This window comes from Pleurodeles waltl, chromosome 1_2 (assembly GCF_031143425.1).
Source record: "Pleurodeles waltl isolate 20211129_DDA chromosome 1_2, aPleWal1.hap1.20221129, whole genome shotgun sequence".
In the NCBI taxonomy this organism is placed as follows: Eukaryota; Metazoa; Chordata; class Amphibia; order Caudata; family Salamandridae; genus Pleurodeles; species Pleurodeles waltl.
This window is the reverse complement of record NC_090437.1, coordinates 795,474,317-795,494,329: the sequence shown is the minus strand read 5'-3', so window position 1 is coordinate 795,494,329 and position 20,013 is coordinate 795,474,317. Positions and strand designations below refer to the sequence as shown.

At 41.7% G+C, this 20,013-nt stretch overlaps 1 protein-coding gene across 4 annotated transcripts in view; it reads right to left on the bottom strand.

Moving 5' to 3' along the window:
• The window catches only part of LOC138304164 (uncharacterized), a 266,322-nt gene that overhangs the window by 216,773 nt on the left and 29,536 nt on the right, over positions 1–20,013 (bottom strand). For all 4 annotated transcript variants that reach the window (XM_069244002.1, XM_069243994.1, XM_069244018.1 and 1 more), the window contains exon 2: positions 18,268–18,354. In XM_069244002.1, coding sequence (XP_069100103.1) covers positions 18,268–18,354 — 87 coding nt within the window. The remainder of the gene's footprint in view (positions 1–18,267; positions 18,355–20,013) is intronic.

Genomic DNA, 20,013 nt, shown 5'->3' with positions numbered 1-20,013 from the left:
GTGTTCCTCAATGCCCTAGAGGCAAAAGCAGGGCGCTGGTCTGAGTGGAATGCTGCAACCCCATATGCACCAATAATGATCTGCAAGTCTTTTATAACAGTTTGAGCGTCAGATGACCTCTATGGTGATACCCACATGAATCTAGAACAAGAATCAACAGCGAATAAGATGTATTTGTACACACCATCAGGTTGTAAGGGACGACAGTGGGCTAGGTACACACATAGTAGTGGTCTGTTGGACACTAGGAGGGATGTTTGCGGTCGATGTTTGATGTTTGAGCCCTTTATTGGCTGGCAAATGTTGTAGCAAAGAACATAATGCTTGGTCAGTTTGTATAAACCCAGCCACCAGAAGCATTTCTGCTAGAGTTATATTGTGGCCGCGACACCAGCATGAGCAGATGCAACACCCTCATGCGCTGCTTTAATGAGCAGGGGTGTGGAATTTATTAAAATATCTACTTGTCCAGGGGACAGGTTGCTTCTCAAATCTACTTGTCCTGTAAAAAGATCTACTTGTCCCTTTGGTGCCATGTAGTGTGGCGACAAATTATGGCAGCAATCTCATTATGTAAGAGCTCTGATAATAGCCTCTCTGATTATGCCAGGGCTACTACCTTAGTAGGGCTTGAATACTTGCAGTTTCAATCCCTACTGTAGCAATTTCCTTATTTTTCCACCTTTCTGCAGATCTGCATACTGGGGCTGGAGGAAGCAGTAAGCAATAGTTCCAGGGCTGAAATGCCTTTGAGTCTGCAAACCTACTAACCTGCATGTTTTAAAGATTTTCACCAGCTTCTCTCTAATATTTTCCCATAATAAGAAAGGTTGGACATTTACTCCTGACAATGGCAAAATTAGAACTTCTTCCAGGGTTGGGAAGAAAGTGGCTGGAGGGAAAATGAACTTGCAAATGCTCAATAGATTTTCACATAAGCAAATCTACACATCGTATTTACCCATGCTAAAATACAGTTCACAAATATTTTATAGGGGTACGACATATACCATGGGTGCACTTTTGTGACTTTCTTTAAGAATTTGGGGCCACATGTCAGTAGGTTCAGATTTGCGACCCGCAAATTACGAGTCAGAGAGACTCGCAATTTGCGAGTCGCAAATCCGAATGTAGGATGGCACCATCTGTGATTCGCAAGGGCTTCGCAAATGCCCACCTCATGAATAATCATGAGGTGGGTCGCAATTTGCGACCCCCTTGCGAATGGCGGCCCTCACAGGGATGGTGGCCTGCTGGAGACAGCAGACCACCATGTCTGTGACTGCTTTTTAATAAAGCTGTTTTTTTTGTAATGCAGTCCGTTTTCCTTAAAGGAAAACGAGATGCATTACAAAAACGAAAAATTAAACGTTTTCGTTTCATTTTTTCAGAGCAGGCAGTGTTCCGCAGGACCACTGCCTGCTCTGAAAAAATGTTTACAGTGACATTCACAATGGGGAAGGGGTCCCATGGGGAACCCTTCCCTTTAGCGAAAGTGTTAGCACCCATTTGAAATGGGTGAAAACTGCGATTGGTTTGCGCCCGTGTTCGCGGTCACAAAACAATCCTACATTGCACTGCGAGTCGCAATTAGGAAGGGAACACCCCTTCCTAATTGCGAGTCGCAAACCCGTTTTGCGATTCGGTAACCAGGTTACCGAATGGCAAAACTGGGTTTGTGCATCGCAATGTGCTTTATGCACGCCGCAAACAGCGAAAGTCGCTGTTTGCGACATGCAAAAAGCTACCTACATGTGGGTCTTGGTCCCTAATTAGGTCTGGTGTTAACAAAACATTTTGTTTTTATTAAACTTCTATTTCTCTCTCTTTCGGCTGGCTTTACTGTGAGCGATCGTATTCTGCTCTTCCCCAAGGAGCAAATTGGCACACAAAGTAGTTTTGTTCAGTTACAGGAACTACAGTGGCAATCATTGACGTAACGAAACTGGAGGGTGCCCCTTTGCAAAGAACATGGAGGAGCCCCGTCTCCAGACTCACTCAGGCCAGGTGCTGTGCTGAAGGGGCCCCCAGGAGGGCGGCTGCGGGGCCTTTGTTATGCCACTGGTGGCAATGTGTGCTTTTAGAGTTCAAAAAGGTTTTTTTTTTTTTTTTTTTGCCAGTGTTTGTTACAGTGTTGAGGGCCTGATAGCTCCCACAACAATAAAGTGTTACAAAAGCCATGTCAAAACAAGACACGCATTGATGAAACTAAAAGACTTATAAAAATATGTCAGATCAGTTGGCTTTGTCAGTGTTTGTTTATTTTCATGCTTGCCATAATCGTGTTGAAAATGGTTACACTGATTTTCCATTAGAAATATTTTTGGGAAATACTAGCATGCACCAACACATTTTACTAAATGACACTTCATTTGCATCTAATCAGAGAGCATTCTGGGAGCATTATACTTAGCCTCATAGCCTAAACTTTTCAAACGTGTATACACGTTTTTCTTTTTTGTAATGGAACCAACATCAGTAGTGAAGTGTGACCTTAAAACATTTATTTACAGCACTCACCCTAATAATGAAGGATTTCAAATAATGAACCATAAATACAAGTTCGAACAGCATTATCTTTTGGAAACACATTACCTCAACTGCAGAGTTCCACTCTCTGTAAACAGGCAGCCAAAAGGTTTGTGCTGCAGAGGGTTGGGCCTACTTGCCCCAAGGACAAAGTAAACATAAAAACTTGTTGCCCTTGACCCCAAACCAGATGTCCCGGGCGTCGGGCGATAGGAATTCCACATCCCTGAATGAGATCTAATCTCTGGTTGAGAATCACACGATCTCCAGAATTGTTACAAAGGCAATATTCTGTGCACTGATATGATAGGAATGCTTAGTAGGGAATGCTTTTGTGAGAGGCTTGCCTTCATCTGAAGCTTTCAGCCTGAATTGTGTTATCCAGCCTCGTGTAAGAACGAGTCACTACAGCAACAAAAGCTGTAGCTACTGCAGATTTGGCTGCTTCATCAGCCAAGGTGTTACCAATAAAGTGTGCTCCTACACTTTGTTGGCCCAGTGTATGTACTACATGAACATCTGGTAGCCTATCCTTAAGATCAGCCACCCTTCCCCATAGAGTTCTGTGTTTTATGGTGTTCCCCTTTGTCTCTGAACCCTTTCAACCGCCAATAATTGAGATAATCATTATAGGACTGGACACAATAGTATGAATCCCACACAATCTGTGTGAACTGTTCTGGATCCATATGTTCCAGTGCAAGAGCTTTAACCTTAGCCCCCTAGGGTGTAGGTATTTGTATTTTGAGGTTGGAATACTCCATTCTGCATCACCACGCTCACAGCTGCGGAAGCGGCTGTGTATTGATGTTTTGTACCTACAGCTGGTTGTGCTGAACCATCAGTGTAAATGGCAGTTTGGTATAAGTCAAGTGGCAAGATGTTCAGAGGTGCGGGGTACTCCTGTTCATATTGGAAAAATTCTTGTGTTTGAAGTTTTGGGTCGAAGATGTAATCAACTTCAGTAGCAGTCAGGGAGGTTGCTCATTATATACTGCGTGGATGTAGTGCTTTTGCGTTAGGAACACTTGCTTTGGTGACGGCCACCAAAGACGTTACTGGGGTAGCGACAATTATGTGTTTTCTTTGGGCAAGTGGCCTCTCCTTTATGACAGCCATATGTACAGAAGTCAGATTTTATTTCTCTGGGTACAAAGCGTTGTCCTGCGTTTGAGTATCAATGAGATTTACATGCTATGGCCTCTGTGTCATCCTTATTAAATGTGACATAGGTTAAGCCAATGACACCAGCAATTATTCTGATGACCAAATTTGTTATATCACATGTGTGTAACTGTTTTGCTCCGAGCATGTCTTGCTGCAATCCTCTAAGGATGCACATGTTCAACTGTCCAGTGTCTGCTTGAGAAATCTGGGTGAATTAGGTCATAGAGTGGTTTGATGCGTTGTGCATAATCTGGAATGTGAGTTTGCAAAAGTTAAAGAAACCAAGTAAAGACTGTAGTTTCTTGATTGTGTTTGGTTGTTGGAGTTGAGCACATTTTTCTAAAAAGTGCAGGGCCAGGCTCTTGCCCTAGTTTGATAGTTCGTATCCCAGGAACAAAACACTGAGAGGCTGTTTTATTTTTCTTGAAATTGAATTTGTTGCCAAGGTCTACGAATCCTAAAACGATCCGGTCGACTCTGGCAAGGTGAAAGTTGAGGTCGTCTTCTGTGAGATAGATGTCATCCACATAGGACAACATCTCGGGATCAATATCATGCAATATTGATGTTACACAGGCAGAGAACAACCCTTAGCTGTTCTTATAGCCTTGGGGCAAACGGCAAAACGTTTTTTGTGAGCCATATGAGATTGCACTCCGGTCCCGATGTTAATGTGCTAATTTTTGGCAGACAAAAACTTTGGAAATATCCAATGTTTTGCAATTTTTACACTCTATGTTGTTAATTAATGTTGTGCTGTGTACATTTTGTATTGCATATGTGTGTGTATAGTTGTTTAAGTGTCTGTAGTCTTAAGATTATTATACATGAATAGTCTGGTTTTACAATTGGGAATAACGGCTCCTTCATTGCAGAGACACAGGGCTCTATGACTCTTTGGTACTCGAGCGGAGTGAGGATCTCTCTCACTGGAGCTTTAGCCTCGGGTTTAACCGTATCTTGGGGCAGAGGCTAGGGTGTTAGGTATTACATGGTAGGGGGAAATCTCTATACCACCCTTCATGGTTGAGGTATAGTGCAGGTGCCTGTGCCAAAGCCCAGTAGACAGCAAAGGCTTCTTTTACTGCCTTTGGAACAAGATCAGAGAAAGAAGGCAAAATTACATCTTCCCCATGTTGGAGCTTATGGACGTGTTTGGGTGGCCAGTCTCTTTCTGCCAATAGGCTATCACAATTAAGTTCATCCCAAAAAATGACGCTAATGGTGGTCTCCTTCAAAACATAAACCCCTGTTGGGTGGGAGAACACGCCCGTCCACAGTCTCGACTGCAAGAAAGTCATTAGTTGCTGTTGCATCCAGATGATCTTTCAGACTCTGGCGACATATCAGAACTTCTGCCGTGCTGTCCAGCAGGGTCACTGCCCACGCCTTGTTCTTCAGCAGTGTTCTCAAGTTTGTTGGCATGTTTAATAAAAAAATGCTGCCACCTACAGGGTTGTGGAATTGAATAAAATATCTGCTTGTCCATGGGACAGTTTGCTTCACAAATCTACTTGTCCTGTAAAAACAAAAAAATCTATTTGTCCCTTTGGTGGCATTTAGTGCGGTTACAAATTATGGCAGCAATCTCATTACGAAAGAGCTCTGATCATAGCCTCTCTGATCATGCCAGGGCTTGAATATTAGGAATTTCTTGTTTTGCCACCTTTCTGCAGATCAACATACTGGGGCTTTGGGCAGTGGTAAGCAATAGTTCTATGGTTGGAATGCCCTTTTGAGTCCGTGCATGCCTTCTAACCTGCATGTTTTAAGGGTTTCTGCCGATTCTTTTCTAATTGTTTCCCATACTGAGAAAGGTTGGAAATGTACTTCTTCCAGGGACGGTTAAAAAAGTGGTTTGAGAGAAAATGTAACTTTTAAACGCTCAACAGATTTACGCATGAGCATATCTACACATGTATACTTATTTGTGTTAATACGCAGCTCATTTCCTGGTCTACTTCTGTAAATTCTTGTGAATTCATGAAATACGTAAATCTGCACTAATGCAGACATATACCATGGGTCCTCTTTTGTGATTTTAAGAATTGGGCCCCTAATTAGGTCTGCTGTTTAACCAAGACCTTTTGTTTTGTTTTTTATCAAAGTTATATATTTCTCTCTGGCCATCTGTTGGCTGGCTTCACCGTGAGTGGTAACAATCTGCTCTTTACAAGGAGAATCTCTGCATACAAAGTAGTTTTGTTCTGTGCCAGGAACTAATATGGAAATGTGTGCTTTTTGAGACCAAAATATATTTTTGCCATTTACCAATGTTTGTTACCTGGCAGAGCCCACAACAATAAAGTGCCTCAAAAGCCATGTCAAGCCAAGACCCACATTGACAAAACCAAAAGGCTGCCGCCTCCTCCTAGCCCCGAAAGTGTTGGACCTATTGGATTTGCCAATGCATGTTTATTTTCATGTTTACCAAAAGGTTGTTTAAAATGGTTACACCATTTAAAAAAATATTTTTGGGAAATACCAGCATGCATTAAAACATTTTGCTAAATTGATTCTTCAAAGAAATGTTACCTAAAATTTCACGGTAATTTAGCAAAACATTATTTTCCTTAGTTGCATTTTACTGTCAACATAGTATTTTGAAAGCAAAGGATCACCAGTCTTGCTTTCAAGCTTCTGCAAATATTTGCATTCTGGGAGCATAATACGTAGCATCATATTGTTAAACTTCGCAAACGTGCATGTTATTTTACTGGAATCACTGTGAGTAGAGCAGTCCGAGCTTACAACATTTATTTAGACAGGTTACACTAATAATAAAGGCTTTGCATTAATGAACCATAAATACAAGTTTGAACAGCATTGGCATATGGAAACAAGTATTACCTCAACTACAGACAATTGCCTTTAAACAGTCATTATCTTCCTGAACACTCTTCTGTAGACACAGTGGATGAAGTTTTAATGCCCTATCTTTACTCACATAAGGTACGAAGAGTCTTGACCCTTGTGAACATTTCAGCAGTACCAATTCCAGATGGGATTGATTAGGATAAAGTTCCCTTTGATATATATGGGCCTTCTGAGGTTATACAAATTCCATGTCTTCAGAATTTCAATGACTGATGTAATTACACCTGGTTTAATTTCTGATGACTGGGATTTTCAAGCAGTTGATTCTATGCTTGCTGAGCTGCAGGATTACACTGTATTTGAAACTGATGGTGTATGTGAACACAGCAAATTATGGGGAAATGTTCGGCTATAATAATTGGGGACAATACTATCTGAACCAAGCAACTAGACCTAGATCAGTATTTAATTACACACAGTGGGAACACTGTTCTACTCCACCTGTGGGAAGCCCCAAAAGTTATGAAACATTTTGCATACGTTTCTGGGCATGACACTACAAATGCAACGTCATATTATTCCAAATTACCACCATCCAAAATGTGGAAAATTTTGCTTGCTGACACCAAATTAATCTATTCGGATTATTTTATTTCCCGACTTGCTATAGAAGGTTATGAATACCAGAAGGGTACCACTGATGTGAAAAATTTATGGGAACAGAAGATTGGCAAATTCCGGGTAGGGAAGCTTTGTTTAGAGCATGCCTTATTCTTGTCCAAATGATCTTCCTAAATGATACAGTTCAACAAACATCCTGCCTAAGGTTTCCAAAAATAAAGGAAATGAATGCGCCCAGTATCCCCCCCAGCAGCCAAATTCACCAATTGGCATTCATTCCTAAATGTCACAGAGGAGGAACTGAATGCTTGGGTTCAAGATGGTACCTAGAATTCCACACTTTCAAGTCCCGACAGGTGGTTATCGTGGCCAATAGACACAAGTGGGTGTCAGGCACGTTTTAATTCTTCAGGGGTTTCGAGATTAGCCGGCCGGACCCTCGCTATGTCTCAGGTCAACACTTGGGTATAGTTACCACATACAGTGTGGGTAAACTGTGCCAACAATGATTACAGACTAACACCTTAGCAGCAGTTAAGGAACATCTTAATCTCCTATCAGAGGAAACAGACTTGCAAGATTTCTTGCTAGGTCCAAGAAAGCCACGCTCTAAACGATTCTTGCATGCCATATGCAATGAAATATGGAAGGTTTCTCAAATGGAAGCAGCTGCACGTTTAAGGCAGATAGATAAGGAAAATATGAAAAAGGTTTTAGCTGTTGTCGATAATGACATGAATACTCTGTCCAACAGAATATACACCCTTAATAACATATTGTCTTCTGCAATTTACATCATACAGAATGACATGTCCCTATTACAACATGGGCAAAGTCAGCTGCATTCCATCATGCAGTTGGGTTGGACACTGCAGATTCGGAAAAATGGCCACATCCCATTGAAACACATTAACAGTAGTGACTTGTTCTCTGCTTTTAATTTGTCCAGTAAACAACAGATAATGGCTAAAAAGAAAGAACGTTACACCATACTTCACATAGAAAAGTTGCCTTTCACAGTAGCAGAAATTACTCCGGGATGTGGAATTTCCTATCACCCAATGCCCGGGATATATTGCTTGGGGACAAGGGCAACACGTTTTCATGTTTATTTTGTCTTGGGACAAGTATGCACATGCCCCTGTAGCACAAACCCTTTGGCTGACAGTTTACAGAGAAGGGAACTGTCTCTGCAGTTGAGGCAATATGTGTGTCCATATGTTGATGCTGTTTGAACTTGTATTTATTGTTCACTAATGAAAAGCCTTCATTATTAGTGTGAGCACTGTAAATAACCATTTTAAGGCCACACTGCACTACTGACAGTGGTCACAGTGAAAAAAAAAAAAAGCTCTCTGATTAGATGCTAATGTTTGCAGAAGCTTGAAAGGAAGAGTGATGATTCTTTGCTTTCAAAATAAATTGTTCCAAAAGAAATGCACGTCAGGAAAAAACGTTTTGCTACTATGAATTTTTTAGATGCTATTCCTTTTAAGCGTCATTTAGTAAAATGTGTTGATGCATGCTAGTATTTGCCAAAAATATTTCTAACGGAAAATCAGTGTAACCATTTTCAACAAGATTATGGGAAGCATGAAAATAACTAGCACTGCAAAGCCAACAGATCTAACATTTTTTTGTGAGTCTTTTTGTTTCGTCGAGTTGTAGGAGTGACTTAGTCGCCAACAAACAAGAAGCGCTGTCATCCCTAAAACAGCAGTCTCGCCTAGGAGCGAGAGTCCTAATACGACAGGATGGGAAGTGGCTGGGAGTGAGGGGGTGTAGTGGTGGTTGTGAAAGGCAAAGGGAAGAGGTACTGAAGTTGCATCGTGAGGAACAGGAGTTGGAAAATAGGGAGATACCGGGTTGGGAAACAACATAATGACCAAACAAGGATAAAAGGGCAGGTTAGGGGGTAAGTGAGTGCATCAAGATTAAGTATCATTTTTGATGAAAGGATCTGCTATACCTTCAAGGTGTAAGAAGGGAACTGCAAAACGTAAGCAAGCAAAGGCTGGGAACAAAGCAAAGGACATCAGATGCAAAGTTAGACTGCAATTAGGTGGGAGTAAATGGTGGCACTGTTAGGGAGAACCTAAGGAGGAACAGGACAACAAAGGGGCACAAAAATGGGCTATTGCTGTTGGATGTGAGGGGGACACAAATGCTTAAAATTTTTAGTGGAAAGCACGGTTGGTATGGGTGAGGATGTGGTGGAAGGGGCAGGTGAGATACCACAAGACGGAGGAGAAGGACTGTGCCATAAATTCAGAGACAGGAAATGTGTTTACTGCTTTCCTCACCCCACCACACCGTTCCCACAGCCTCCTCTGTTTGACCCACACAAAGCCCCTTGCGTATCGAGCAGTGGCCACAAAGTGTGGTTGCCAGGGAATGTGGTTGGGTACAAGGAGCAGATCTGCACAAAGCAACAAGTTATTGGAACAACTACAGTAGAGACATTGGACTTTTTGCTGCCACAACTCAGCCGAGAAGGGAGATGTGTGGACTCAGGGTGTACCAGATCACCATCACAGCCCAACTGGAGGTGGGAGGCAGAGACCAGTCGTGGCTTGACAAGGGCTGTAACAAAGTGCATACTTATACACTCATCATCCTTCTTACTGTATTTCGGAGGCAAAACCACAGGGAGCCTGAGCACTGTGAAAACTAGGTCAAAAAAAATTATTACAGGCTGCAGTGTGGCAGAACAATGTACAGCAGCAAGACAGCAGCACATAGTCCACCTAAGACCCAGGTGTTTGTTCTTTGTTCCTAGAAGACGGAGCAATGAAAATGGCTCCATGGACAGACACTAGGGGGTCACCAAGTACCTAGATTCTGTCTGCTAACTCACTGTTCAAACAGCCATCACTTAACTCTTCCAAAAGCAGCAAACGTACAGTCACAAACCAGATTTCAAGCAGCTGCCGGACAGAGAGCACTGATCAAGTAAGTGGTGTTGCGTGAGGCTGAAAGGAACCAGGTCAAACTGAAATTATGAAACCTAAAACTGCAAAACAAAACCAGATCAAGGGGACCGCTGAGACTCTGGCTTAACTCCTGGACTCAATGCAACAACTGGAGTCCACACTGGATGACCAAACCAGGAAATTCGACAAGATACTCCAAGCTGGGCAAAAAGAACAGCCTAGAATCTATAATTGTCACAGTGGCAATATATGTTAGGATGGCCCACAGGAAACTAGTAGATATGGTTGACAATGCGGAGTTGGCACACACCTCACTGCGCCCCCAGAATACAAGATCTAAATCGACTTAATAGAGAGCAGAAGATGCAAACTGATGCTCCAGGTGTAATAAGATCAAGATTGTTGGGCTACTAGAATAGAAGGAGGGTCTTTGGGTCATGCAATCGAACATTTACCCAAACTACACTACAGTGACAAAAGGGTGTCTTACACCAAAGTTAAAAACAGTTGCATCACATGAACCTTAAATATGCCCTCCTGTACTCGGCAATGCTCAGAAATATTTTGATGATAAAAGCACTGCTTATTAGGCAGAAGCCTACCAGACAGAGCAGCTGTCTCATTACGGAAAGACTTCTTGTTGGCATTCTGAAAGCTTCCCTGGGAATACATTCTGCCCATTGCTTACAACTGGCTTTGCAGGCTTTAGTTCACATTTTCGGGCTATTTGCAGGCCTTATTTGGTTTAGGCTGTCCAGCATGTCTCAGTCGCTCCCATAGAGCAAACTTTGTTCACCATCACTCCTTGTATTCTTCTACAAGTTTTTGCCTTCTGTAAACAGGCCTTTAAATTTTGTTCTTATCTTATCACATTTGCTGTGCATTGAGACAGAGGTTAAATGTTAGGCTTTGTCTTCCGAGCGAACTTGTTTTTTTCCCCCCTGACTTCAAAGGGAGAGGTACTGGGTAAGAAAATGTTTTTTTCTAGCACAAAACAAAACAATGTAAATGTCTGTAAATTAACTGTGCAAGTATTTCAAAATATATCAGAATTACGAAAGCACAAATGAACTTTTTTTTGCAATTCAGAAGCCTGGTGGAAACAAATATTTGTATATGATCATTTGTGCACTGCATAGTTTAAAACTACAAGGGCAAATGTAATAGTAATCTGAATTGAAAATGTGTTGTCTGTAATGGCAGTGCGCTACCACACCATACATACCCCAAACTATGCCCCTCTACTCTATTCTAAAACACTCTACTCCATTCTATGACCCTCCGCTGTAAGCCACTCCACTCTATGACACTCTAATTCACGACACAACATACCACTCCACCATACTCTACTTCATGCCACTCAAGGCCATTCTACTCACCTCTACGAGACTCATCTCTATGACACTACACTCTACGACACTCCATGCCACTTTACTCCACTCTACGTCACTCCACTCTGCCACTCCACTCCACGTCAGTCTCTTCTAAGTCTGACCTTTAGTCAAGTTGGACATGCTAGTGTACAACAAAGCAAGACACATTGGCAAAGTTAATAGCTCTTGAGTAGGCGAGGCCTGTTGGCCTTATGTATGTTTTTTTCAGTTATCAATTAAGCGGTGGTGGTGGTGAGAGAGTTGTTGCAGACGAAGGGATCGTCTATCTCGACTGACCAACAACTGTCTTGGGTTCCTAATTGTTTGCCCCTGCCACAGATGTCAGCGAACTAGGGGCCATATGTACGAACACATTTTCCCATAGACATAGAATGGGCAAAACTGCTTGCTACATCTGGCCCTAGGAGACCACAGCCCAAACCCTCCAAAGAGCAATAGAAGAAAGAAAAAGTGGAAATGATGACTGATGTGCGGCGATAAAGCAGCTCCCTTGCTGGCTTGTGTACTTATGAATCTGAGATTCTAGCTGGATCAGAGGTAGAATACTTAAACTCAGATTCAGAAATGGGACGTGGCCCGGTTCTCACACCTAGACTGGCTGATGACATTGTGTGATGTGTGAACATCTCTTGTCATCTGTTAAAAAAAGCTGGGAGGGGTGTGGGGGCATGGGAGGGGTGATGCTGACCCTGGCATGTAGCAAAAGGTGTGGAGAACTCCAGAAACTGAACCACGACCTCAGCATTTCTGGTAGGAATGCTGCGCAGATACAGACACTATGAACTGTATACTTGCAGGTTGATTGGTATTGGCAGAGCAGGTTTTCTTTGCCTGGGAGTGGAATTGGGGGATTTTGCCACTGTTTATTTGGTAAGTGTCAAAATGTTGCTTAGAAGATCTCGAACATCTGAATACATACACATGCTCCACTTGCGTGTACCATGGATGCAAGGCATACGTATCATAGTAACTCATGACAGGAGCACCCACTGCATTTAATATAATCATTTGGAATGTGAATGGAACGGTGACTCCTTTCAAATAACACCAAATACACACATATCTTAGGTGTAGACAAGCATACATTGTATACTTGCAAGAGACACACATTTCATTTGTATAACTACAAAGACTTACTAGACAATGGAGGAGTTAGTTAATAGACACTTCTTATTTGGCATATGCAAGTGGTGTCATTATATGGATAGCACCATGCTTCCCAGTATTTTTAAAGCATGTCGTCCAAGAAGGTCAGTTTGTGGTGGTAGATAAAACACCTGACAGGGAACAGGTAACACTGGTGGCAGCATATGCCTCCATTAGTAATGACTCAATTCCTAGTGGCGCTCAGCACAATGCTGGTGCAAGATCCCATGGCGCAGGGTACGTGGGTGGTGATTTTATTTGTGTACACCATATGTAGCCCAAAGTGCGAAGGCTTTACACCATTTCAAGTTCTGGATTACTACCAGGAAGCAAACACAATGTTTGGACCAATCCTTTTTTAGATCATAATCCAATTAAGATGGTGTTGGAGTTGGGGCAGGAGGAATGCACACATGCCTACATGGAGACTCAACATACAGAAACTCCAAGATCCATTTTTAGGGAAACTTTAGGCACTCATATAGAACAACATTTCAAATATAATGAGGGGACAGCAGTTAATTAACTGAATTGGATGTGTTAAAGGTTGTGTGGCAACTCCATTAAGATCACATAGAGCCTCAAGACTGTGGAAAACGAAATTTGGGAAGCTGAGCTAGAGGAGGGTAGAACAGCTTAAGAGACACAGGACTCTAGAAGGAACACCCAGAGTTAATAGATAGACTTGGACGGCTGCACTACGAGTATGGATGCGGATGATGCTCTTATCTATCTGCTAGATGCACATCAGAATTTGTCATTATTGATAGATATGTTGGAGGAATAATGACAGGTGAAAATTAACTGTGCCAAATCATGTCTGTACTTTCTCAGACAACTAATAAACACTGAACATATGGAGGTACAGACAACAAGGGAGTAAACATATATCACTCAGACATCGACCTTATACAGGGTAACTTAGGCAGAGTTTTAAGAGCAATGTGTCAGTCGATGCATGCAATAGCCAGGCTGCTGGGCTGCTGTACTATTTTTGCATTGCTACCTGTGCAACTACTATCGGGTTTCTTTGAAGATTTATTCAGTATATTCCTGATATGGGGTGTGGCTAGGAAGAGAGTTGCTTACATAAGCTCTATGGCCCTTTAAAGGGGGTGGCTTGGGGGATCCTCATTACAAATTGCACTATGCAGCCGCACAGTTACAATGGTCAATGAGATGGCTGTCGGACACACTTAACACTGAGCCGAAGAGAATTCTTAATGGGCCCCGGACCACTCCCTGCAGAACTGGTTAATGGGTCCCAACTATGGTGGTACCTGGCTTAATAAGTTGGCCCCGATAGCATAGGATATTGATACGTGCAGCCGGCAAGGTTCCACCCCATCGTTCTCCACAGTCTTTCCATTGTGGCCATTACCAGCTCTCTTAGCCATGGCCCTTAACCACAATACAATATTGTGGACATAAGCCAAGATAGCTACCCTGGGTGTCATGTATACGAACAGTACCTTGCTAACTTTCCAGGAGCATGTGGATGAATGTGGGACAAACACCAGCCACTTCTTGACATAAAATGTGCTGACACATACACTTAGGCCGCATTTGATAGAATGCCCAAGCTGAGCTGCAGACCTCAGAATTGCTACAGTTGATGCTGCGTCAAGGTAATGGCAGAAAGGCAGTCAAAATGTTATATGGAGCAGTTTTACCACAACACACAACTAAATATTTAGGCTTCAAAGAACGATGGACCATTGACAGTGGTTAAGAACTGAAGGATAAAACAATGGATATCTTTACTTGGAAAATGTAAAAACAGTATAGAGAAACCCCAAGCTTAAATATACCCAAGTTAAATTCTTAAACCAGATCTAACTTACCCCTAATCAAATACACAAAACATGTTCCCAAGATTGGGAGCAAAATGTCCTCAATGCAGGTCTTCAGAGGTAGATTTTATCACATAGTGTGCTCATGTTCAAACATAACATTATTCTGGGAGAGGGTGGTGAAAGAGATGGCTGAACTGACTGGAAAAAACAGTTAAGTCAGAACTGTTTGCATCTCTGTTAGGTTAGGGGTCCATCCCAGAAAGAAGAAGATTATATACGCATTCAGGTTTATAGACCTGTCGTACATCCTGGTTGAGAGATGTATTGCCGTGGTGTGGAAGTCACCCAGGGCACCAAATCTAGGCGGCTAGCTACTGGATTTAAGGAAATGGGCAACAGCTGAAAAAGATACTTGGTGGCAGCTGCGTGGGCAGCGTGGGGGTGAATCATTGGATGGGGTGTGAGACACATACACGGCGGCCTTTGGGGCCAAATCAGATACCAGACCTCTTTGAACAGAGCACAGGCTACCTAACAGGCCACTACCAAAATGTTGTTTTTATTTATACCCGGACATGCGTGTTGAGGCAGCTAGTAAAGACCTATCTGGGATGCGCAAGTACCTCTTCCTCCCCTCTGCATTCTGTTTCTCCCTCACAGACAATTCAGGTGTTTTTTTCACACTGTAGTCCTGCCTGAGGCAACCATTGTGTATGAATGTCAGACGAAACTAAAGTACCTGCCAATATAGGTTGGGAAGATATTTTATCCAGTACTGATTAGCGCGCCAGTACACATGCTGCAATTGTTGCGACAAGCCAACTGTTAGAAATGTTTGTGTTCCACTGCCAGATATTGACTGCTACTGTACTCTGAATACCAAAGTACTATGTACCACCTTCTATGGCTATGGGGTGGAGTGAGCCACATATGCATGAGTAATTTGTGTTGAAAATGGTCAACAAATATCTAAAATGCAAATAAAGAAGTACTGGAAAAAAAAATTGGAGTCCATCAGCTGTTTTTTTTTACATTGGCTTACTGTTTCAGGATCTGGTTAGTGGTGGTTGACGCACTACCTTGACAATTTTCTTTTCATCTGGAAACAACAGACAAGATCATGTGGAAGAGCACTTGTCGTGTTTGAGGCCATGGCAGAGGAACTGAAGGTGCTGTTGGCACCACAAAAAAACTCAGGGGCAAACTTAAAGTTTTTAGACATTGAAGTAGATATTGTAACAATGAAAGCAAGGTTACCGGTTGCCAAGATGAAAGAGATGATTGTTTTGCTAGAGGAAGCAGGGTTGGCAAGGAATTTGGAGTCAGGAAAAGTACAAAGATTGCTTGGTTATCTTAATTTTGCATGCAGAGTGGTCAGAGCATAAGCGTCTTAGTTTTGCTATGTCAGGGACAACACACGCACATCACAAAGTGAGTAGTTCAGCAGCTACTAGGGCTGACTTGGAAAGGTAGCTGATCTTCCTATAGAATTTTAATAGAGTGACAATGTAGTCACTGGAGGACAAATTCTTCTGGCAAGTTAAATTTGTTTATTACGCAGCCGGGGCAGATTGCTTTGGGCTGTTTTGGGATGGGAGGTGGGGTTCTGAGAGCTGGCCTCAGACGTGGCTTGAAGAAGGTTGCTATAGAGCCTTCTTGGAATTTTTCACCTTACTGGTTGCATTAACATTGTGGGTACAGGATTTGGCTAACAGATGAGTAACTTTCAATATGGACAGCCAAATGGTAGTTTCCCTAGTGAATGGTAAAGAGACTAAGGACATTCATTTGCCGCGATCACTACAGAGGTTTATGCTTGGCTGCTTGATGCAAAACATTATTTTCAAGGCAAAACGTGCAGAGTGTAGACAATGATCATTGCAGAAGTTTTGTCTCATTCACAGTGGCAGAAATTCCGTATACTGTTACCGGGAGCAGATGTATAGAAAACGGATATTCTACTAATGGTCTGGGCACAGAAGACTATGGGCCTAATTATGATTCTGGCGATCACTAGACCGCCAGACTCGCGGTGGTGGTCTGGACCGCCGATGCTGGGGCGGTCCAACCACCAGGGTTCCGCCGGGATCAGGGATCCTGACGGGCTGATGGTGGGTGCAGGTTGCAAATAGCCAGGGCAGTGCTGCATGCATGAAAATGCTAGCGAAAAACAGGTGCGGGTGGAGTGGGGGGAAATGAGCTGCACTGCCCATCACACTCATGGTAATGTGTGTTTTTTTAAACCAATGCCAATTATACATTATTTTTTTTAGACTGATGTCCTGGTGGCTGTTTCCTTCAAAATAAGGTTTTGCACAAACTATGACAAAACAAAACAAGACTTGCCAAAGCCAAAAGGCCGGCAACCAATGCCAGACCCATTGATCTTGCCAAAGCTTGTTTAGATTTTGGTTAGTTTTCTCTTTGTCATGGATGTTGAGATTGTTTAATTGGAGAAGTGTATCATGGATGTGAGGGAGATGTTTTTTTTGTTGTTTTTTTTTTTATGATGGTAAAGTTTTTAGATTAGCTGCGGACTTGGCCTAATAAAGTGGCTTTTTGCTCTGGATGTCACTCGTGTTTAATGTGTGCCCTCTTACCCGATGTAGAGTTCACGCTTGACTTGATCTCCTTAGAGGTTAGAAGAAAGTACAGTTAAAACTATATAATAGCTGTATTTATTGATTTCCAGAAACCGTAATCCCATATAGAGATGACTTGTTTCTCTGGCAGCTTTTTAGACTCGTTTGCGGTCACTTTTGGCTTTCCTTTTTTTCATTTTTCCAAAAAAGTGCGAATTATTTGCATGTTCACCATTTGCGGCTTTGTTAATCTTTCACATTATGCGTCCTTGCTAATTAAAGAGAAACTTACAAAGGACAGTGTTTTATTCTTTTTTTATACAAAACGCGGTAACAACACGTTTTTGATCTTAAAAAAGTTTTAAGGCATTGCACACGCTTATGAAAATCCTTAAAATAAATGTTGCCAACATTAGTAAAAGTTGCTGTTCTTGTGTGGTGTGTTTTGTGCCACGATGGGGCTATTTATGCACAGATGTCACAATACTCTAGTCTGAGTGCCTCAATCCTGTTCAGCATCAGCAACAAGCATTTTCCCCTTTTTGCTGACGTAGAATAGCATCAGCAAAAAGCACTGGCAAAGCCATGCTTATTGCTACAAAGCAACAGTTGAGTAAGGCTGTATTAATGTTTCTGACAATCCGGGATTGGTGAGGAAAGCTAATAAAATGATTGATTCCTTTCTCCATTAGAACAATGAGAAGGTTATAGAGCGCATTTATTGTGAATGGTCTGTGGCAAACTAGGGTTTACATACCTTTACATCAGGAAATAATTTGTGCAGTATGTGCGCCTTCGACACTCAGGCTTGCTAAAATATTATTTAAATCATAACCATCATTTCTATTGCGCACAACAATGAACTCATACAAAAGGTGCAAATACCAAACTGTACTGTATTGTTAGCAAACTCAGAAATAGGAAAGGATGAGTGCACTGGACAGTGATTCAAAACAATGATTTGCATTTTTCGGGGTGTTTGATCAGCCCAAGGATCCCTCTCAATGACAAATTTGTAAATTTGAGACACTCAGAAAGCACTAGGATCGAGTTCAACTGCATATGGGCGGTCTTCATTTGAGGACTTAGCAAAACATGATAAAATGGAATAACTAGAAATGGTTCAGATTAAATCAGATATTGCCACCATTAAATGCTAGCTTATAAATAAATGTATACACAAGCAGGAAACTGTCTTCTTGCTGCATATAACTTTGCTTATAACTTATAAGTTAAATGCTGAAGGAGAAAACGAACTAAACGCCATCAAAGAATCACTTACTTCAATATCATTTGGATCTTCTGATATTTCGTTCGATAGTTTCTCTCCAACTTCTCTTAGTTTTTTTAGAATACTAAAAAAAGCGAGCTACAGGGTAAAGAAAAAAAAAAAACAATTGTAAATAAATATCACAAAACTGAGACATATATGCTCTATTAGGGACTTGGGGCCACATGTACAAAAGTTAGGCTTCGCAAATCAAACAAGTCGCCGAATCGCAAATTGGGCTTTGCACAACCTAAAATGAAGCATTTTTCTACTCGCAAATGGGCAATCGGTCCGTTTGCAACTAGAAAAATGCTTCGTGCATGCGGCCCTTGGCCTTTTCACAAAATAGAACAAATGTTAAAACTAACGCAATAACCAAAAGGCATGCAATATTCATAAGTAAAGAATCAACATAACATCTGTGAGCCAATTCTGCCCGTTAGCGTTGGCTGGCGCATGTCAAACATTTGATGACTGAATAGTGAAGAAAGAAACATGAAAAAAGAAATGAGAGATTTTATGAGGAAGTAGTGAATAATAATCTTGCACAATCCTTGGAACAAGTACAAATAAGAGTAAGAATCATTATCAGGTGGATTTTTGATTTTTTCATCAAGTCTCTCTCTTCTCAATATGTTGCGCATTGTGCTTATTGCAATGATCTAATGCAACAGTTTTGACTTTTGTGGATCACTACTGGATGCTGGGGACACCAGCATAAGCTATTTCTATGATCTGAACCGCAACAAAAACTATTGAAAAACATACATTCGACGAATTCACAGATTATGAAATGTTCTTTAACTCAAACAACAAAGTATAGAAAAATTTAAATCTGAATGAAAGATAGGAGCTTTGCAAAGTTTGTTTTAAAACTTTCAGCTTTACATTTTGCTTTCTTATGTACACATACTTTAATCTGCTAATATTATTTAATTTTCTAAACAGTTCCAAACCACCTGTTAATCGTTGTGAACTCCCAGTGGTCTATGGACCGACCATAGGTGAAGAACCATTGATCTAATCCATCATTGTCTGTCATACAAAAGAGATACAGTGGGACCTTTTTCAGACTGCAGACGTCCTAAGGCATTCAGGGATTATTGAGCTCAAGTTATAGCAATAACAGCGTTTTACCTCAGATATACAAAGAACTCACCAACTGTGTGATCCAAAACTGAACACCAAGTACACCTTTAAAGTGCCTGATCCTTAGGGTAGCAAGGTAGAGCAGCCCAAGGCTTACTCCAGGAGGTTGTGTGAGGTACAAAGTCAGAAGTCAATTAAGCATGATACCAATTAGCATATCATTGCCCAAGGAGCACTTTTAGGACAAGCGCGTAAGTGTAGTAAGCATTGTGGGCTTTTATCCACGCCCACCTCAAGCCCATCACTTTCACTCATTCTTGGGCTTACCTTTCAAAACTCCTTTATCATTATTGGTAAATGCTTCACGTTTGTTTCTCCTTGGGGAGGTTTTGTTACCTCCTTGCAGACTGACCCTGTTACATGGATATTTGCACAATTGCCAGTATGTTTGACTGTCAGCGAACTTCTTTTTCCTTTTGTGTCTCTCCTCTGCACTCATGCCATGTGGCAAGAAAAGTCCAGTTGGGAATTTACAATGCCAATAGCTCTAACTGGAGCAAATGCAAGACCAATTGCATTGCAAATGCTTGTTACTTACCTGCACCAGTTTCCGGCATTAAATCTTCTTGGTTCAATATTCCTCTGGCCCAAAACTAAAACCCACTGCAC